This window comes from Lethenteron reissneri, chromosome 42 (assembly GCF_015708825.2).
Source record: "Lethenteron reissneri isolate LAM-NWPU_2019-01 chromosome 42, ASM1570882v1, whole genome shotgun sequence".
In the NCBI taxonomy this organism is placed as follows: domain Eukaryota; kingdom Metazoa; phylum Chordata; class Hyperoartia; order Petromyzontiformes; family Petromyzontidae; genus Lethenteron; species Lethenteron reissneri.
This window is the reverse complement of record NC_083820.1, coordinates 2,122,096-2,142,893: the sequence shown is the minus strand read 5'-3', so window position 1 is coordinate 2,142,893 and position 20,798 is coordinate 2,122,096. Positions and strand designations below refer to the sequence as shown.

Below are 20,798 nucleotides of genomic sequence, written 5' to 3'. Positions count from 1 at the left end.
TGCTTTGCCGTCCCTCAGCTGTCATATTTCACTTATTCTACTGTAACTGTTTCAAGAGGTATATTATAAAGTCACGCGTGCGATGCTCTGTGTGAGGCTTATTTTATTAAGCTCTTTTTGCGGTAGGGCCTTGTGAAGAGCATAGATCGAGTCGAGGACATCCTCTCCATGTGCCGTCGAGCACTGGGGAGGTGTCGCTCTTCTCCAGCGGCAGTCCCAAATGCCTCTGCTGAAGATCCCCCCAACCCCCGCTCCTAGCAGGGGACATCCCCTCCACAGGACAACCCATGACGACTTCTCACAGCGTGGTGCAGTGATGTTAACGAGGGGACTACCTGTTCTCGGCTAGCAAGCAGAGTGCCGTGTTGAAGCGCTGCAAATACCGTCAGGTGTCTTACATTGAATACCCTCTTGCAAGGCCTGTTCATCTGCCCCTTGTACGTACGCACACAACATGTAAAATCCTTAATGCCCGCAAGACGACAGTGTTTACTGAAGTTCCGATTTTCATTTCTCTTCACTATTCCACCTGCTAACTCAACCTTGGGCCAGTCTTAATATGGTGGGGAATAGGGGGGGCTCTGTATCTACCTGCTGCTCATTCTTTCTGCTGCTGCTGCTCCTACACTCAAAGCATGTCACCCTGAAGACCTATCTACTAATTCTATCAGCATGTTCAGCATTTCCATTGATTTTGTTCTATCTGCCTTCTGCCTTCCTACTTTGTTTATATGTAGTTTAGTAAGTGCTCAGATGTTGTACGCATGTTTTCGGCTCGAATATAATTAGTTTTTTGTTAAAATAGTGTATATGCTCGTGTTGTTACTTCAGCCTCATGCTGTGTTATTTATTTACATCTGTCACTTGTGATGTGTCTGTGTTGATGCAAAGTACGATGGATATACATTTCACCCCTTCAATTATTAAATGGTTTGCCACAATTTTCGGTCGTAATTTAATTCACGAATGAATTGTATTTGTATTTTTGGGAATACAACTCAGGCCTCCGAGTTATTTGTACAGTCGACTCACGATATGCCACAACGCGTCATACTGTGTGTAGTGTCTAAAATTGCAATAACCTGGTGACGCATATATATGGCGTAAATTTAGAGCTACGTAGCTCAGCGGGCCTTACCTGGCAAAAATAAATAAATCATAGTTTGTGGCATGATCCCGTGTATTCATGATTGTGGGCATATTAAATGGCTGCGATGTAAGCTCAAGCAGTGTTCTCGTGGGCCAATACTTGCTTGGAAGGACTACAAGTTTCAGGATTCCATGCCGGGCAAATGGCCCCCAACAGTGGAGCTAGGAATTCCAGCCAGTGACCCTTTGCCACGGCTGGGGCAGAGCCACATTATCGTGGCAGAATTAAAATGTGTTATGTTACTGGAATGTTGGACAACAGCAGAGCAGTTGCCGTTAAACTCTGGGTTTACTGCAATTTCCCGAGCTTGTGTGACGGCAATAGTCAATAAAGCGAAATGTGGAATTCACTCGATCCCTCTGCGGAATAAACCAGAACAAAAGCTAAAGTATATCTTTACTCGTAATAAACATTTTTTCCCCCCATAATTATAAGAGTTCACTTGGTTCATAAACTAGAATGTATTATGATCATCTCCATTTCATTATTTTAAACAATTTTGCATATTAGTTTTCTCTTTTATGATTACATAACCAGTTGGGTAGGCACTGGTTAAAGAGCACATGGCTCCCAATGGAAGTGATGTAATCTCAAATCCTGGTCTGGGCTGGACTCGGCCATCATTTGTCCTAGGTCAAAAAAATGAGTTCCACTTTGTGATATGTTAACAATGGTCATGCCGTGGACAGATTGGTCCCCTGCATGGGAATGTGGACTTTCCATAAATGCCTAAGGGTCACCAAATAACATGAATACTGCTCATTGGAGCAGACACACAACTTGACATTAGTCCATACCTTTTTAATATGTTATACGTTTATAGAAGTGTTTCTGTACAGATCTTATCATACAGTGACAAATATGCTCTCATTGGGAACCCGAATGACTTGTAAAGTTGTAGAATAAGAACATTAGTTAATCATCTGAAGATAGGGATTACAACAACTATAGTAGTTTTATTTTATGTACATTACTTGTGTTAATATTCAGTAGGGGCACCAAGGTAGCGAGATTTTAATTACCTCGCCTCCTATATTTGGAGTTTGCATGTTCTCCCCGCGGCTGTGTAGATTTTTCCTCTGATTTCTGCCACCACATTTAGAAATATGTGTTTAGAGTATTTGTCTGCTGTACATTTACACGTGATAAGCCACTTCGTTGAGCTATAATTTGTGACCAGGTCGTTTCTGAAAACGAACTATATATAGCTCAGTGGGCCTAACCTGGTAAAAAAAAAAAATGGTTGAGTTAATTTTTCTCAAAAGTGGTTAATAATATCATCGTTGTCATAACGAACGTTCGTGCAGGATGTTCAGCTTGCATTCGTTCACGTTCACATCCCGCGCGCAGCCACAGGCATGAGGTTGCGTGTCTGTGAGCGAGCACAGTTTTTGCCTTCATCCTCATCATTCGGTCTTGGCAAACCCAGAACATTTTGCAGGATGAGCAGTTTTTACTGCCCACCACCCCCCTTCCCAGTTGTCAGGGCAACTGGATCACGCAGAACGTAAATATTCAGAGCCTTGAGACTCGGAGAGAGATGTGGCGAGCACTTTACCCTGGTTTTGCTCCACACCCCAAGCCTGTGCCACGGCCGAAAGTTTCACCCCACTCTCCAGCTACCTCCTTTCCCCTGCCAACAATGAATTGTCACTGGTCAACCTCATACCAAACGTGTTAATGCTACTGGATATCATTCTAATGTCCATAATTGGACTTCAACAATGGAAGTACAACATTCTTACAGCGCACCCGCGAGTATTGGGTGCGTTGTTATGAGCAAATGACAAGTGCTAAACAAGACGTGTTGTGAGCTTCATGAATGCAACGCTTGTTTTTCATAACTAATTTGCGTTTGACAAATGTCGACATGGCCCTTCTCCTTTTGATGAGGTAAGTAGCCGTATAGTGCATCGCTGGATGTCCTACTATATTGTTGCAGCCTTTTGTGTGTGGAGTTTGGATCTCCATCTGCCGCAGGGGTGTTCCTGCGAGCATGACGGCAGCAGTTTTTGGCTCAACCATCGAATAAAGACTGTCACCGCATCGCCCGCTTTCAGATGCGCTTCTGTGGCCGCCTGGAACTGTTCTCCTTCCGATATCAGTAAGCGACTGGAGCTATGCAATTTTAAATCATATAGATTGAAAACTCATTTCGGCAGTGCCTCCGATTTGCACGGTTGGCTACGTAAGATGCGAAACAAGTTCAACATACATTGCATACACCTTCACGATCTGGCCTTAATCATACAGGGTAGGGGGGGATGTTTCACGACTCGCGAAGAGCACAGTCATCATTTAGCACACCCTCAAGGAAGATGCAACCCAACAAATGAATACATTTTGCAGGTACACACACAAACACATAGGCTCTGCGCCCTGGATTGACTGACTCCTTGTGGAAGAGTTTTTTTTATTTAATGACAGAAAATATTGTGTAAGACCTACATTCGAATGCTTTATTATAGAACTCAAGTGACAATACTGGCATATGTTTGAATACAACACCAATGCAGTGATTGTATTCGATTGCTCAGTTGTGAGATTAAAGTTTTTTTTTGTTATTGATAGTGATGCTTCAAACGATTGTGAGTGGACGACACTCAGCCGAGTTACGCGTGTTAAAAAAAAGTGCCGTTTGTATTGTGGGTCGCTCGTTCCTCCGTAAAACTGTGTCATTGGTGACAGATGTATTTGATGGGATTAAAAATATATGTGAAGCAGCGTTGGCAGTGGTGCACAATTAACAAAAATTCTCACCACGACCGTCAATAACAACATTGCGGCCTTAAAAGGAAAAAGATATAGTTGGCGACGATTTGAGCAATGGTACGTTTTCATCGCACGTAAAATAATTAAACGTGTTTATGTTTAGAAGGACGATTGCCTGAAACTTTCTATATATGATTCCTGTTGAGACCCGTGTTGTTGGTGAATGCGCGGTATGTTTTTTTGTGATATAGTGAGAGTAACAGCATCACATTTTTTGCTGACATTCGTGTGGAGCTTTTGGCGTCTGCCGTGATCGGAGCTGAGATCGTTGCCAGCGTCTGCTTTTGTCTGAAAGTGAACCTTGTGCATTGTTTGCAGCCAGTGTAGCTTGAGGATGTATCGCCACATATGGTGATTGTGCAATTTAGCGAGTGTTTCAACACTATCTGGATGTTTGCTTGCTGCAATGCATGACAAAATATCAATTTGAAGGATATAAATAACAAAATAAATAAGCAGAAAATACGTCTCATTCACATCGCATTCTCCCTCAACAAAAACATAGTTTTTATATCACATCAGCCACATGGCTCTCTCGAGTGCATCATTTCAACTCTGTTTCAGAGTTTGTGTTAAACCAATGCTTCTGTGGCGAAAGGCACGTGTTAACAATATTTTTATTTTAGAAATAAAATGAAGTGAAGAGACCGATATGGGAAGGAGGCAAAGAGTATTTTTTTTATTTTGTTCGAAAATACTTTCTATGTTGACAATTACTTTGCATTATGGGACTGTATAGTGTCTGATTACTAGAGCACAGATATTCAATGGTTATACTCGTTAAGCATTGGTAGATGTTCAGCCTTATTTGCAGACTTTTGAGTGATTAACACAGTAATGAAGTCAGGGTAATTTCAGCTCATTGTCCTACATTTAACAAAGTGAGGAACCCATTATAATTTGCTAACTGAAATTATCTGACATTCCTCTTCTATATTCAGTTTGAGAATTCATATGTTGACCTGACCACATAAATGGTGCAATTTTTTTAATAAATTGGAAGAGGAATTAATGCCATCTTTGCATGAGGCGGGGGGGGGGGCTCCCTTTTGTAATGTCATGCAGGAACTTCCAGGCAGCAGCATGGAACTGATTTTATGCAAACTGGAAGACTTGAATACTGGCAACTGTTCCTGGGCTACGAGGTTGGCTCGGAACATTTCCTCAACTCTGATTCTTCGCCTTGGCCTCGGGTGTGTGGCATCGTCCGAGAACTTGGCCTAGAGCCCCAACGGCCTTGACACTGGCCTCAGCCTAGGGGACCTGGCCTTGACTGGCCTTGACTACGGCCTCAGCCTAGAGTACCTGGCCTTGACTCCCCTTGACACAGGCCTCAGCCTGGAGGACCTGGCCTTGACTGATCTTGACACTGGCCTTGACTGGTCTTGACACTGGCCTCAGCCTGGAGGACCTGGCCTTGACTCCCCTTGACACTGGCCTCAGCCTAGGGGACCTGGCCTTGACTGGCCTTGACTACGGCCTCAGCCTGGAGGACCTGGCCTTGAATGGCCTTGACACTGGCCTCAGCCTGGAGGACCTGGCCTTGACTGGCCTTGACGCTGGCCTCAGCCTCGAGGATTCAGCCCTGAATGGCCTTGACACTGATCTCGATCTGCAAGGCTTCCCAGCCTTAGACTCGGCTCAGATTTTTGGCGTTCGACCTCACACTTTATCCTTGGACTCATGGCTTCTTGTTTTGAATGTAGTAAAACTGATGTTCCCATTGCGAGTATGCTAATCACAAGCTGACAAATGCCAGAACGTTGCACCTTCCTCAGCATGCCCACATTTGTAAGTATAGTATATCTCATATGTGTACCTTGCACACTCCTGGCGTCTTCGAAGGCTTCACACGTGCTCCCCCTGTTTAGATTTTTTTCACGGGCTACCGGTTTCTTCTGTTGCTGTCCTTGTTCGTGTAGCATTGCTTTATTCGTGTATCCGTACCTGTGTTTGTGCATCTCCCTGAGTTTATGATTGCTAAAGGCAACCACCTCATTAGATTTCCGAAGACAAATAAAGTGATTTAATACTCATCTGAGGCAAAATTGTCACGGAAAACTGCTATTAAAACGAATTTTTTAAAGCGGTCTCAAAATATGCAAGTATACTTACAAGAGTGCACAAAACAACCCAAAATTTATTTTCATTAAGGGCACGAACTATATTCAAGATGTTTGACTGGTCTCAAGGCACATGGAATTACACGTTTGTCATGAAACTTGTGTACGGCAAGGCATTGCTCTGCTCCTAATAATTTGAACAGTGAATTACCAAGCTGCCACGTGCTTTAAAGTCAATGTTAATTAAACTCCCAGATAAATTAAATTGCTTGCGAAACCCATTACGTTGCCGTCTTAATCCAAATCTCAAAATATGAGGGCAGTACGGTGTTACAATATGAATGTAATGTTACAATTAAACTTTTAAAGTAATGGTTTAGCCTACTTGTGTCAACACTTGGACCTTTCCAGCAATAAAGATGATCAGTCCCACTGCATCATCTATTGCTGGGTTAAATAAAGGACGAAATTATATTAGTCTCTTCATAAGGCCTCGTACGCACTTGGTTCGTTCACTCTTTTGTCTATTCCGTTACGTAGGATATGAAAATTATCGGAGCGAAAGGAAAATTGTACTTTAAAGGAAAATAGTATTTTCAAAACAAATGTTTTGGATGTGTTATTTCGTAAAGTAGGCTTTTGCAGCACGGCAAAGAGTTCTACCGAACTTTCGGAGCAACGAGCACTTAATTCTAGATTTTCAGCTCTCGTGACTGCAAGGATTCATACTCTTTGGTTTTTTCAGTAAAGTCACGTAGGTAAAAAATAAAAGAAATGAAAACAACTAAATTAAATCACGACGTTTCAGAGGCAACGCAAGCTTCCGTCTTCAGGTGGAACCGTTATTTTATTTTTTACCTACGTGACTTTACCGAAAAAACCCAAAGAGTAGCAACGAGCACTTGTTTGCCGGAGCAGTCCCCCGTGGACTTGGCCTCCACTCTCTCAGCAGTTGTTGGTTTTATTCCTGCGACCTGGCCCTTTCATCCACGAAGCCCTCATTGAGTTTCACGACTCGTTTTTTAGGAGGGTCCTGCAATTGGGATGTTTTTGCCCGTTCCACGAATGAGTGTGTGGGGAGCTGTCTGGAACCCGCGAGAAAGCCCACACGCGAGGCAGTGACACTCAGCACGGCGGTCTCCTGGCTGCCTTGCAGCCCCCACTCCTACGGCAACTGGCAAGCCCCTCCGGCGGTGGTCACCCGTCCAATTACTAAGCAGGATCAACACATAAGGTTGAGTGTGTTTATGGTGGTTGATATAAATTATTTACGTGAATTGTGGTTATTTATCATTATGATCTCATTATAAAGGTAACACGTAAATTATTTTTGAGTGATTTTGACGTTATTATTCGCCTATTTACGTGACTATGTTACGACCCTGAATATCTGTGAATATTTGTGCAGGAACTCGCAGGAAGAGATTTTGCCCATCTTAAAGGTTTAAATGGTTGCGGTATATAATGCGCCGCATTGAAACATGCGCGCGTTCGTACATGCATCTACCATAGTATTTACATTAGCGCGCTTTTATAATGTACTGTAATTTTGAAACGGGGGGGTTATTTGCAAGGCAGGTTAAGCTGCGTGGCGACGCTCGCTGCCCGAATGTCCGATCGGGTGGCTTTCCCTCCCGGTTGTGTGCACGCACCACCCCTTGCATGCCAATTACCACGGGCGGCGGCGCGCATGCCTGTTTGCACAGCCGTGCCTGCGTGCAGGGAATAAGGGGATAGGCTCGGGTTGCAGGGCCCTGCCGCCACCCCCTGCTCGGCGCGCACTCGTCTACATTGAAGCTCGGTGCGCACCGTCCGTCCGCTCGTGTGTGTTCACTGTGCAGTGCTGTGCTGTCTGAGCATGGCTGCGAATGGGACAGTGCTGCCCAAAAAATCAGGACGTTCGCTCTCCGTTGCATCGCTCGGCTCCAATGTAACAAATAAAATAAGTACGTTTCACAAAATGAAGATGTGTTACCTATGTTGAGCCTGGGCAACACGGTGGCGACATGTTCATTTCCTCGCCTGGTATACAGGAGGTCGTGGGTTCGATCCTGACTGACGATGGTAAATTTGGAGTTTGCGTGTCTCTCTTCCTGTGGTCGCGTGGATCTTTCTTTCCAGGTCCTCCAGTATTTTCCTCCATGTTTGGAATCAACATGCGTTTAGAGTATTTGGCTGCAATAAATTTCCACGTGATATACCCTTCGTTGAGCTATAATTTATGGCCAGATCGCTTCTGAAAATGAGCTATACAGCTCAGTGGGCCTTAACCTGGAAAAATAGTTTTTACTTTTAATAGTTTAATATTTTAGAATATTTCAGTGATCATAATTTACGCCACTTAAGTCAATCCACTGCTCTGTCTGCCTTATAATTCTGTCTTGGTCGTAGCGGTTGTTTGGCCATACTTCAGCATGCTGGTCGACAATATCGCTCGCCACTGATGTTAGCTGTGACCGAGAATCAATCTCAAGTCGTGGGATTCGTAGTGTGTAAATCTATTTTTTTTTATCTTGACTCCGATGGGTTATTCAGCAGACGGTACTGTATGCGTAGTTGTTGTCTTGCAAAACACTCGTCCCCGTCATAGGAATGTGGAATTTCAACTGTTGGCACGGGACTGCCAGTCCACATGTTGGTTGGAGCATGGGCATGTATGTATGAGAAATGATCAAACCATTCCAGAATCTGATTTTTAAGAGGTAACCTCACACACATTTTTCATTCGCTATGCTAGAGATAATATCTATTCACTTATTTTCTCAAACGTTTCGTGAAAGTGTTCCTGCATGATCGCATTCCCAAACTTTACTCTTGTCAGCCACGTTTATAAGCTTGAGATTTGCATCATTCAGCGGCTATCTCACGGAAACACTTTCCCAACCATAGGCATGTGGAATTCTCGCCACGCGCCAAGGGACCACCTGCATTATTCCATCGCTGTTTTGATAAAAGAGGGACACTTACTTTTTTGGCCATATATTATAACATCCTCCTGCATATACATGGGTGAAATGTGGAGTGTGTGTTGGCCACAGCTTGCACTGTCTAGGCATAAGCTTTGGAAATTGTGCAATGAACTTTGGCCCGTGGATAAGTGTGAAGTGTTCAATGCAGTCCATGTCTGACGTGTTGTGCAGTTTGTAAGTGGAAATTATTGACCCCGGTGCAATTTCAGCCGAAATGTTGGTTGCTCCATTTTAGCAAATGCACCTTCATTTTTACTTGAATGTGGTTACAGTGCAATGTCGCACTCTACTCGCCTAGGGAGGACTGGACTACAGAAGGATATGTGCAAAGCCTGGATATGGGAACATCATCTGATGGTTAGAATATTCACAATAGGTTACAAGGCGCGATATTATGAATCTCACTGCTGGATAGAGTGAGGATATATGATCTTTAGATAAATCGCCGCGACTGGAGAGCTGGTGCAGGTTTCCACGCTCTGCGATGAACCTGGCTCCCCCGTCCATGGCTCTCGATTGTGGCGAGTGGTATTGTAAACCGGTTCTCAGGGATCCTTTCACGATTTATTCACCAGCCCCGTGAAGTTTGCTCAAACAATTTGCATGACCGAAACAACGTGGAGAGGCCTTCATATAGCAGTGCATTGTCAAAAGGCTGGACATTGTTAATTCTTCATGACATTAATGTACGAAACTTAATTTCTAGTTGATTTATTTTGAACAGAGTACTCTATTCCCTTAAATACATTTTGTAGATGGTAATTGAACAGTAATCCCTTGAATTCCTATTAGATTCAGTTTTTGCAAAGAATACGGACAAATTAGGTTTTCTGGAATGAATAAAGGGGCAATGTTTACAAGCGAATGGTATAACTTTGGTAAGTGTGCAGTATTACAGAGGGGGCAATGCGTGTAGGTCTGCTGGTACGCAAGTATACGTGGCAAAGGATATAATTTTTTCCGATGCAATTCAACGAAGGCTTCATTCACTGCACTCTCTTCACTGTGGTCTGCAGTCAATTCAGTTTACTCTTGCGTCCACAGGCATCTTCCTGCCCTGCACTCGCCCGCCCGGCTTGTTCTCCCACCCCTCTGCTTGCTGCAAGTGGTTGAACCCAATCTGATTTGGGAGGCAAATTAGCCGGTGACATCACTGTTCCATCATGACACGGGCCGGCCAGAGCAACAATACAGCCGTGACCACACCTATGAGCTTGACATCACGGACGGTAATTTGCCTAGCGTGCTTTGACGCAGGCGGGTTAACAAATGTCGGTGATTTAAGGTACCATATATGGGGGCGCATCGTCGAAGCCGACTGCTGTGTGCTCTGCGGAGGCCCCCCAGAGACCGTGGCGTCATTTACATTCACGGGCCATTGTGTTCCAGTGCCGGCACGGATCGCTGTTGCAAAAGAATAAAGGTTTATTTCAACAGGGTGTCTTGCCCGTTGCTGTAAATAAAGAAAGGAACTGATAGTTTTGCATGTGACGTCACGAGACTGGCTCACAAATGCGGTGTAAACACACGCTGCTCCAAACCAGTTTGCGGCAAGCCCCGTGTGAGTGAAACCAGCTTGGCGGAGTAAACCTGCCTTTAGTATCAACGCCAAAATGTAAATGAATGTTGCAGTGAACCATAAATCAGACGTGGAATGCAGGGACTGGAGTTGCCGCAAAGTGTTGCCTATGACGTCAATGTTTGAATTCCAATCCTGATTTATGCTCCACCCTTGCATTCATCAACACGTTTGGCTTTATGTCACAGGCTCGAGCGGGCAAAGCCACGACGAAGAGTTCTTTTCTTTGAGTCTCATGCCATTTGCAAAAATGTACTTCAATGTCTCAGGTCGTTTGTACAGTAGGGTACATGGCTTAATAATCGGGGATTTAAATGATTCCTGATTGGGTTGGACCTGTGTACGCTTGTCAATGTGCACAACTGACGAGCTGAACGCATGCAGAACTGATGACACTTTGGTCACAGTTGGATGTGGAGCGATTTTTGGAATGGTGGTGTATCCACCAAATAAACGACTTCTCTAACGCAATGCTATTCACTGCCCATAGTGGGTGCTGCATTTTTTTTATTCGCCCTGCCAAATATGTCATCTATCCACTGCAACCATTGCAGTAGCATACATTCAATCGTGCATAATATACATGCTTATGTATGTTATATGCCACATTCACCTTAAATATTATAAAGTAAAATAAATCAATTTGATTTTATAGAAACTGAACCTAAAAATAAAAAGCCAACGTGTACTGATTTTCCTAAAGAAGGAAGTTTTTAACCCATGTACATGACCTGCTATAGATACGGATTAGAAACATGGACATTGACGATGTAATTTGAGCAACGACTGAACAGTGCACGAAGAAGCATGGAGATGTGCATGCTTGGAATTGCAATGAGAGACAAAAAGAACACACGGATTAGATAACATCCACGTGAGGTTAGAGACATTGTATTGGTTTGAGAACACACTGCAACCGGGTACGATAGCCGACGCTGTGTCGAGACTAATGACAGGGGAATGAACACGCCCGAAAAAATTCGTCCGTCATGGAGATGGAGCGACGAAACTGGCGTGTTTGCCGGAGCTAAATAGATTATCGCATCGGGAGAAGCTGGTGACGGCCTGGTGGGGAGGGCTTAACCGAGCAGTGAGGATAGTCCCCATGGCTCCTGATGGTGAGGATGGAAATGCAAAGATGTTCTCAATAAGGTGGGGCAGGCTTGCAAAGATAGTTTGTTCATAACCATCCTTGAACTACAGTGGCACGCATGACGTTAAAGACTTAAAACGTGGAGGGAAAATAACACTGCAATTCACTTTGGCATGGCGGATTTTTTGGGGGCGGGGGGTGGGGGCGCAAAAATGCATGACAATAAGCAGAGTTGACATTAGATTCAGTTAAGGCAACACGGTTGCATAAACAGTAATTTTAGTTGCTGCGTCAGCATTTCCTCCCTGCCCAACTCGAACACAAGGGAGTTTTAAACAGATGCTGGGAAAGAAAAATATAAGCGATTCAACTTTTTGGATTTTTGCGCTTATTTTGGTGACGGGCTTGTGCTGATTCGTAGAACTGGAGGAGTGTTGCCCATTAATACTACATAGGGCGGTCTCGATCTGGTATATATTGATGTTGATTAATTGTTTATTTCATTGTTACCACTACAGCAGAACATTTCTTTAATGCCATATTATTTTTTGGCAAAATTTCATTTCATGATGGCGTATTCTTGCGTAAAACACTCTCCGAATATTACGTTAACCCTGTGGGTATTTTGCAGTTTAAATTGAGTACAGCAGAAGAAAAACGTAAATTAACGAATGTGCAGCACTTTTTAAATCCACTGCTAGAATAAAAGCCCCCTCCGTGCCTGGTTGGTCACCGTGGGAGTTGTTTGACCATACTTCACCACGCTCATGTGTGCAGGTGCGTGAAGAGGGCACCCGGGACTCGTTCAGATGCCACTCGTTAGTCACGTCGGCCACTGCTGGGAATCGAACTCGGGTCGGCGCAGCGCACTTGACCACTGTGCCACCACTATCCCAGTGCATGGAATTGGCGTGCGTATTGTCCTAGAATGTAAAAATATATATATATAACAACATTATCATGCCATGTATGCTTGTGTGCATCCCCAAAGTCAACGCTGGACTTTGATCACAAGAACATCATCCCATTTGAATGCCCCTTCAAGTGAAGCCACCTTTGCCCAGAGTGCAAACATTCAGCTTCTGGTTCGAACTTCAAATAAGATCAACTTCTGAACAATCCATCTTGTCATTGCGCACGATGGTGGGGGAGGTGAAGGAAAGGCCACAGATTAGCAAGCAGAATAAATGTATTTACAACTTGTTCCACATGCACCTCTGGAATTTACATCTTGCAATCATGTAGTTTCTTGGCTTACAGATTGCTTTGGCATTTATGTTTTGAGTGTCACTTCTTGAATCAAAATAATTGATTGCTAGATAGGTGCTGTGCAGGGTGTGCTGTAACCTCTTGTCTGACGTTGGCACTGAGCTGGCAAGACATGCACCAATGATTGCGAGTGTTGTGGACCGTTGATAACTTTTTGTAAATAGAGAGCAGTCGTTCTAGCCACAGGTCTCATGAGTGTATGTTGAACTTTTTTATCACCCTACGTAGCCAACCGCGCTAAACGGAGGTGCGGGTGAAGGACAACAAACTGAACACAAAGCAGTTGTAAAGACGAGTATTTAATCTAGACAATGATTTAAAAGTTCATAGCTCTCGTGTCTTCCTAATATTGGAAGGAAGAGCATTCCAGACGGCCGCAGAAGCGCATCTGAACGTGCGCAATGTCGTGACCATCTTTGTTCGATGGTCAGCCCAAAGCCTCTGTGAGGATGACCGGAGTTCGCGTGATGGGTTTATGCTCCTTCACTAAATCAGCAAAGTATTGTGGTTAATTTGTGGCAAGCACTTTGTGTGTAATGAGTGCTGGACACTGAAGCTTATCTTTGGGGCAATGGAACTCAATTTAGGGGCTTTGATGATTTGTGAAATAAAAATGTATTCCATGGTTTACATATGTGAGGTGTTTATGCATGTTTTATATTTATCTGTACTTGTACATTTACACATAGGATAATCGAGAGTTGACTGTATTTTCTGTTTTGGTTTACCTTCAAAACACATGTGATAGATAATAAAGATGTATTATTTTTTCTAATTTCGCTGATGAGAATTCCAATCCAGTTTAGCGGTGCCGACTCGGTGCTCTCGGATGGTAATCGCCCTGTGACCACACCGCCGATAACTTGTGTCATAATTTCACGCTTGTCGATGCAAATTATATCGCGCCTAATTCAATGTTTAGGTAGAAAGCAGTGGTGGGAAAAGGTTTCCAGCAAGTACACGTTTCTGCATTCATTCAGGAAATTGCGTGGCCTCCCACTGGGTAGAATGGGAGTTGCCCGTGTTTCCCCCCCGCCCTTGCCCTCCCGCCCTTGCCCTCCCCACCCCGTCGTATCGGTATCCAAATCCGGGGCCAGAGTGTGGAATTTCCGTTGGAGCATCCACGATGCCACCTAACAAACTGTCCCCAGATGAGGCTGGGCGATGAGGCTCCCTGCATCCCGGCACACACAAAAACAAGAGACAAAGATCCCCCATGTAGCCTTAACAGACTGTTGGCAAGTGCTGTTAGCGAACAGGCACCAATGAAGGTTGACAAGGCGCATGAGGGGGTGGGTGGCCAGCACCACGTACAAGCCACCTTTGTCTCCCCAGTGGCAATGTTTACACACCGCACCAGGTGCTCATTTGAGGCTGAGTCAACCTCGGAGAGGTCCAGGACCGGTTCAGAGAATCGTCACTGGTGTTGGCCGTGAGCGGGCATCGAACTCGGGTCGCCAGCTTTGTAGCGCGGTGCGCTAACCGCTACACGACAGCTCCCCATCCACCGTGAAAACACACACACTCTCTCACGCACAGATGGAGATTCCCCAGACCGACGAGTGCTACCCACACACTACCCACACATGTACTGCACACCCGGCCATACGCATCCACGTGGATGCGTGCGAGGTGTCGGCTAATTATGGGAGTTTATAAATGTGCGTGTAATGTACCCACAAACACGTAATGTATCGTCATTTAAAAGGCGGCTCATTCGCAGTGAAACTCCTCTTATCCGTGCCCCTAATGTCTGCTCTTACAATCGTGTGTCTCTGAATCTAGTCACAGAAAATAGTATTAATGCGCCATTCATGAAATGCTGCAAAATCACTGCCCTAATACCTAACACTCATGTATGTATACTCTTTGGTTCTTTCGGTAAAGTCACGTAGGTAGAAATAAAATAAAATTAAACAAATCATTTTATTTCTACCTACGTGAATTTACCGAAAGAACCAAAGAGTATGGATTCCTGCAGTCACGAAAGCTTCAAACGTATGTATGTTAAACTTCTTTTGCACCATATGTAGCCAACCGTGCTAATTGGAGGTGTTGGCCGAAGGCCAACAAACTCAACTGGGTGTCCGCACAGGGAGTGTGCACAGACGGGCAACGTTTTGTGAGATCAAGTCAATATGCATTATCTGTGTATGCATACTACACCATCTTATTTACTTTGGCAGGTAAGGAAGAACGCTAATTTCTCAATCCGCCTCGTTATCGTGAGCCATTGACAAACCATGACCGAACGATGCCGCTGCTTCTCGTGATCGTGCGGTGCAATAATACAACATCCAGCAGCTGCACCAGAACTCATTTTCATCCCTACATCTCCGTAATGGACGTCCACTCGGATGCCTGCCATTCCTCGACTCCCATAGTTTGAATGCCTTCAAACTCTCGCTTCTCCTATGTATGATCTCTAACCTACATTTTTACCTTCTCTCAATATCATCGTAATAGTAGTAGTAACAAGGCAATGTCTATTACCACGCGCAATATTTCACGGGTATAAATGACCACTATTTGGGGGGGGGGGGGGGGGGTCGGAGCCAAGCTCCCGTATCACTCAATAGCCAGGTGAGAGAAAGGGGTTGCAGCCCAACGGTGTCCCTTAAGTCGGTGTAGAGATTGAACGCTGCGAATTTAATTCCAAGCATATGCATCTTTCGTTCCACGCATCAGGTGTGCACTTATCGGTTTTCATTCTATCTTCTTATTAATGACGGTGTTTCTGAACCATATGTCAGAGCAGGCGGTACACGGTAATGAAACGCTTTCTTACGTAGGCCTAGCCATCCGTCCGACCGTCCGTGTGTGTTACACGTCGGTATGGGTCCATGTTTTTCATGATAACCATGAGGAGCTATCGTGCTGGAAGAGCAGTTGGCGAGATGTTAACTACCTCGCCTGGAATACAGGAGGTCGTGGGTTCCATTCCGACCCTGATGCCTGTATATTTGGAGTTTGCATGTCTCTCTCCCCTTGGTCGCGTGGATTTCTTCTTTGGCTCCTCCGGTTTTTCCCTCCGCATTTAGAATCAATGTGCGTTGAGGGTATTTGCTTGGTATACATTTCCACTTGAGAAGCCACTTTGTTGAGCTCTTATTTTTGATAGCCAGGTTGCTGCTGAAAAAATATCAATATAGCTCAGTGGGCCTTACTTGGTAAAATAAAAAAAATAGTTTTAGTTTCTCGATGCTTGGAAGCACGGCAAGGTCCTTGTCAAGTGGCAAAACCTGCCTCGTGAGTTGCGTGGAAGTGTGGCCACTGGGGTTTGGCCTAACCCCAGTCCCTCCGCCATTTTTAATGAGTACCAATCATGGCGCGAGGCAGTTTTTTTTGCATAGCGGAAACTGCTTTGGTTGAATGGCATAGGAACTTTTGATGAGTTCCTGCCCATTTTGTGCAGAAAATTACGAAGAAACGGCTTGGCCGAACACACGATTAGACCCCATTATCTTGAGGTTTTGTGTAGACTCCGGTGCTTGCGTGGATCACCAGCACCATGTGTCTTTTAGGATGGCGTTTGTGCTTCAACCGTCCATCGCGAATACAATGCTTGATGGGTGGACATGGCTTATAATTATTATAAAACCCATAAAAGAAATTCAGAGGCTGAGTAAAGAAACAAATAAAGTTTTATATTTCTACGCCGCCGAAGACAAATCGACATCTCAATATTTTTGTCAAACGTAGAAACCTAGATGTGCGACTGAGAGCTATGGCGTTGTAAAAGTGCACACGCATGTGCACGCATGACAGTGTGAACTTCTCCACCCCCGCCCCCCCCCCACAAATTGCACCAGTTACTGATTAGGCGATTGACGTAAGCAAGAAGAAGAAAAAAACCCCCAAACATCGGACCATAATATGTGGGGCACTATTGAACACCACTATGGGGAGGGTACATAAACATTTATTTGTTTATTTAACATTAAATTCTAGTTGAAAATTCTGCCAAAATATTACATTCAGAGGTTTCCTTGGGTTTGATCACAGAAATATAAATGTGTTGTTATACCCTACACAGCCAATTAGTAAGGTTTGCCACATAAACAATACATGCCAATTCGTTACTATTTCAGCACAACGGTTTGTTGGATAGAAAACTCACATAAATTACAATTGCCCAACACACTGGTGTGCTGAACTAATAACGAATTGACATGTTTTTTGGTGGTGGGTTTAACGACACATATTTGCACGATCTAATCCAAAAAACCTCTTTTGGATATTATTGGTCGCGAGAGCCTGCATGTTTAACCTATTGCATTCAGGTGTTTATCTCTTTTTATGATATCCAATTGTGTCCCATTGCGCTGCATGTCGAAGCTGCCACAGGTGACACCGAAGCTAGTTGTGGTTTTACAAGGAAAATCCAACGCTGATTTCACAGACGTTTGTCAACGCGTTGAACATTTGAGGTTGAATTTTTTCACCGCTCGACCGTCCTCCCGCTTTTGAGCATTTGCCATCTCCGCTCACATCTTGGTGTCACGACCTGACCATGTTTTGCACGAGTCGATTTCAAATGCATTGTGTGTCATAACTAAACCAGAAGTAGAGTACAAACATTAAATGTCCAGTACTTACATACTTTGAGGTGTATTTGAAGACACAGCATGTTACCGAGTCTTGCGAAACAAACGAGGAGTTACAGTATACAGTTTTATAATTGTATGCCACTAAGTTAATGCATTTTAGTACACATTATCCGGTCACTCTGGAAAAACCTAGTTTGGCTGGCTTTCATCACCGCTGCTTGTATGTGGTAAGATGGGGACTTTTCTACTTTATTGGCATGTACTTACTGTTATATATTCTCTGCACTTTGCTGGAGAATGTGACGGTTTGTATCTCGGCTCCACTCCCCGAATTGTCTCTCATTACAGCCATCGTTCTCGCGTGGACTTTTGCACCCCTCTGTATGCGCGCGTGTGTGTGGGTTTTTGTGTGTGCGCGCGTGTGGGGAGCGGTCGTGTCGCGGTTAGCACTCTGCGCTACGAACTCGGCCACCCCAGTTAGATTTCCCGCTCACGTCCAACACCGGTGACAATTATCTGATCCTGTCCTGTGCATCCCCTAGGTTGACTCAGCCTAAAATGAGTACCTGGCGCAGCGTGCTAGAACGTCGTCACTGGGGAGACGAAGGCTGTCGGGCGTGGCACTGACCTCCCACCTGCTCGTGTGCCGTGCCGGCTTTCATAGGTGCTCGCTAACTAGTACTTGTCCCGACAGTCTGTTAAGGCTACACGGGGGATCTTTGTTTAGCGAGTGTGCGCGTGTGCATGTGCGCACGTGTGTGTAATGCTTGCGCATTCTGTGCTGAAGTGACGTTTGCACGTTGGCCGGTCGCTGAACTGCAGCTGGTTATCTCTGGCTCGGCAGGAGCGAACGAGTTGCCCCTTATGGGCGATAAACCAGGGGCCACCTCTAAAAGCCTTCAGCGGGAGGGGGGGGGCGGCTTGTTGGCTGTAGGGTGTGGAAGTGCTCCGAGTTTCTGGATCACACATCTGCATTGCCTCGAGTGGTTTGTAACAACAGCAGCAGCAGCAGCAGCATCAGCAGAAAATTGACTGAACGTTGTTGATCGTTTGCGGAGGAAAGGCGGTGTGTGACCTTTCCTTACCATTGAGGTACCCATCTCCACCTTTCTCTTGTTCAATAACAGCCATCGGCACTTCTGCAGTAATACTAATGTACTGTATGCTAATAATACACTGTTCTTGAAGTCTCATTTTTCATCTTAATTTTAACGCGCTAAATTCGTTCTGAGGACTGTGTAATCTTTTTATGTTTAAATTTCGGCTTTTTAAGTTTCGCGTACCTTTTTGCACACTCGCGTCGTTTTTGTAATATTCTGTCGCGCGATACGCGGACTGACGTTTTGGGCTGCCTCGCCGTGCGTGTGTGTGAGAGCTGTGAGATAGCGCGTGCTTGCTGGTGTCTCTTCCTTCGAAACGCCTGTTTTCCTTGCCAGGAGCTGCCAAATGAACCGGATTATACTCCAGAGCATGATTCAGCACATGGCGCCAAAATGGTTAGTCAAAAGCAATTTAAAAAAAAAAATGTACTTTTAAGTTTTTTGTTTCGATTTTTTTTGGTACTTTACACTCCGAAGGGATAAAAAACAATCTCAGCTTATTGTCAATTTATAACGAACACGAGTTAAGGCACTTTTGAGGTTAATTATCTATTGGCTGGGAAAATATGCGGGTCACCTACAAGGTGAGGATGGAAGCTAGCACTGTTTTTGTCTATTATTATTATTATTTAACTTTACAAATTCGGCTGCGAGGGGGGGAGATGCAACATTTGTCCGTGTTCCAGCGGAGCACTTTGGCAATGCCTGTGGCCCCCACTGGCAGGATTGGAAGTCGGTCCAGTCGGTGGCAGTGACTGCGACGGCACGGGAGTTGTGTGTATTGCGCCAGCAAACTTACGCCGCCACCCTCGCCCAGTGGTTCTTAACCGTGGCTGCAGCATTACATCCCTTTGATTCTTAATCGTAAACAAATAAAATGTACAATGTTAACAAATACATTGGTTTTGATGAAACAAAGTCGTCGTACTTAGGCGACTGTGCTGAATTTGTGTTTTCGATGGCTTACCTTAGAAAAAAAATCTGGCCACGTCCCGCACCCCCCCATAAAGGTCATCCCGCACCCCCACGGGGTTTAGCGTGCACCACAGGTGAAGGAGAAGAACCACTGCCCCAGCAGAGCGATAGAGGAGGAAGGTGACTCCCGCCCGCTTGTTTGTCTTCACAGTGGCCATTCAGATGATTCTCGGGGTTATCACAAACTGACGGCACGTTTTTGAGGGTTTGAACGTCGACAATATATTGCCATCGTTTTAAAGTTTATATCTCGCACTGTATGTTTTAATTTTTTTATCACTGTTTATGTACTTGTGCTTGCTTTACTTTGGGTGGGGGGGTCCTCTTTGTTTGCTTTTAGGTGGCAGACGTGTAATGATATTAACACAGAATCGTATTTTATAATCTATGTAAACTAGGTACATATGTATGTTGAACTTCCTTTCTCGCACCTAACGTAGCCAACCATGCCAATCGACTAAACACAAAATGTAGTATTAATGAAATTAGTTTTCAAAGGAGATTTAAAAGTGCATAGCTCCAGTGGCTTCCAAATATCAACGGGAGTGTACAGTACAGTAATTGATGTAACATTAAAACAATCTCAAAGAAATTCTTCAACAAAAGTTAAGATATTTTACTCGGAGAAAGGAAAACGTTCAAGCGAAGGCATTGAGTATTATATAACAATAAAAAAATACTCGGTGATGCTCTCAGGATTCATCCGAAGAAGATCTGTGCAAAGATATAAAATTATGGGTTCGATGCCAAAACGTTGCAGCTCACATAAGCCCTGTAAACAAAACACCATGCTCGAAGCAAGCTAGCAAGACGTCCCGTGTTGTTATGTTTTCCCTAAAAAGTTATAAAGTATTTAACTTCAAGGATCATTTGAACAGCTTACGAGAGATTTGTTCAATGGGATTTACACAATACCTGGTCCGACGTTCGTATAAATAACACGTACAGTAGTCTAATAAACGTTAGATTTTGCTTCGTATGTTGATGCTGTCCAGTGTAAACTCGTAGCGAGTAAGCCCATCATTCAACATGGTGCTTAGGCCAAGCAGGACAGTATTAAAGTGCTTAGATGAATGCATCGCGGAATGTAACTTGGTGATACGTTTCATTGTCTGCACACGTATATTAGTTGGATATTCACACACGCGGTGCGAGCCACTGGATAACCCGATGGCCAGTTTCTCTTGCCACTCGCGGTTGCACGGACGTGCACCGTCAGCTGTAAAAAGGTGTCGGCACTGTAAACATTCCATAAGAGAGGTTTTTTTGGGTGAGGTC

At 44.5% G+C, this 20,798-nt stretch overlaps 1 protein-coding gene across 3 annotated transcripts in view; it reads left to right on the top strand.

The window, feature by feature from the left end:
* Positions 1-20,798, top strand: part of LOC133353041 (high affinity cAMP-specific 3',5'-cyclic phosphodiesterase 7A-like) — a 119,541-nt gene that overhangs the window by 12,273 nt on the left and 86,470 nt on the right. The window contains exons 1-2 of one of the 3 annotated variants that reach the window (XM_061569131.1): positions 18,306-18,537; positions 18,882-18,941. The exons of the other annotated variants lie outside the window; for them this stretch is intronic. Coding sequence (XP_061425115.1) covers positions 18,939-18,941 — 3 coding nt within the window. The 5' untranslated portion in view covers positions 18,306-18,537; positions 18,882-18,938. Of the gene's footprint in view, positions 1-18,305; positions 18,538-18,881; positions 18,942-20,798 lie in introns of those variants that run through there. 3 annotated transcript variants of the gene reach the window in all.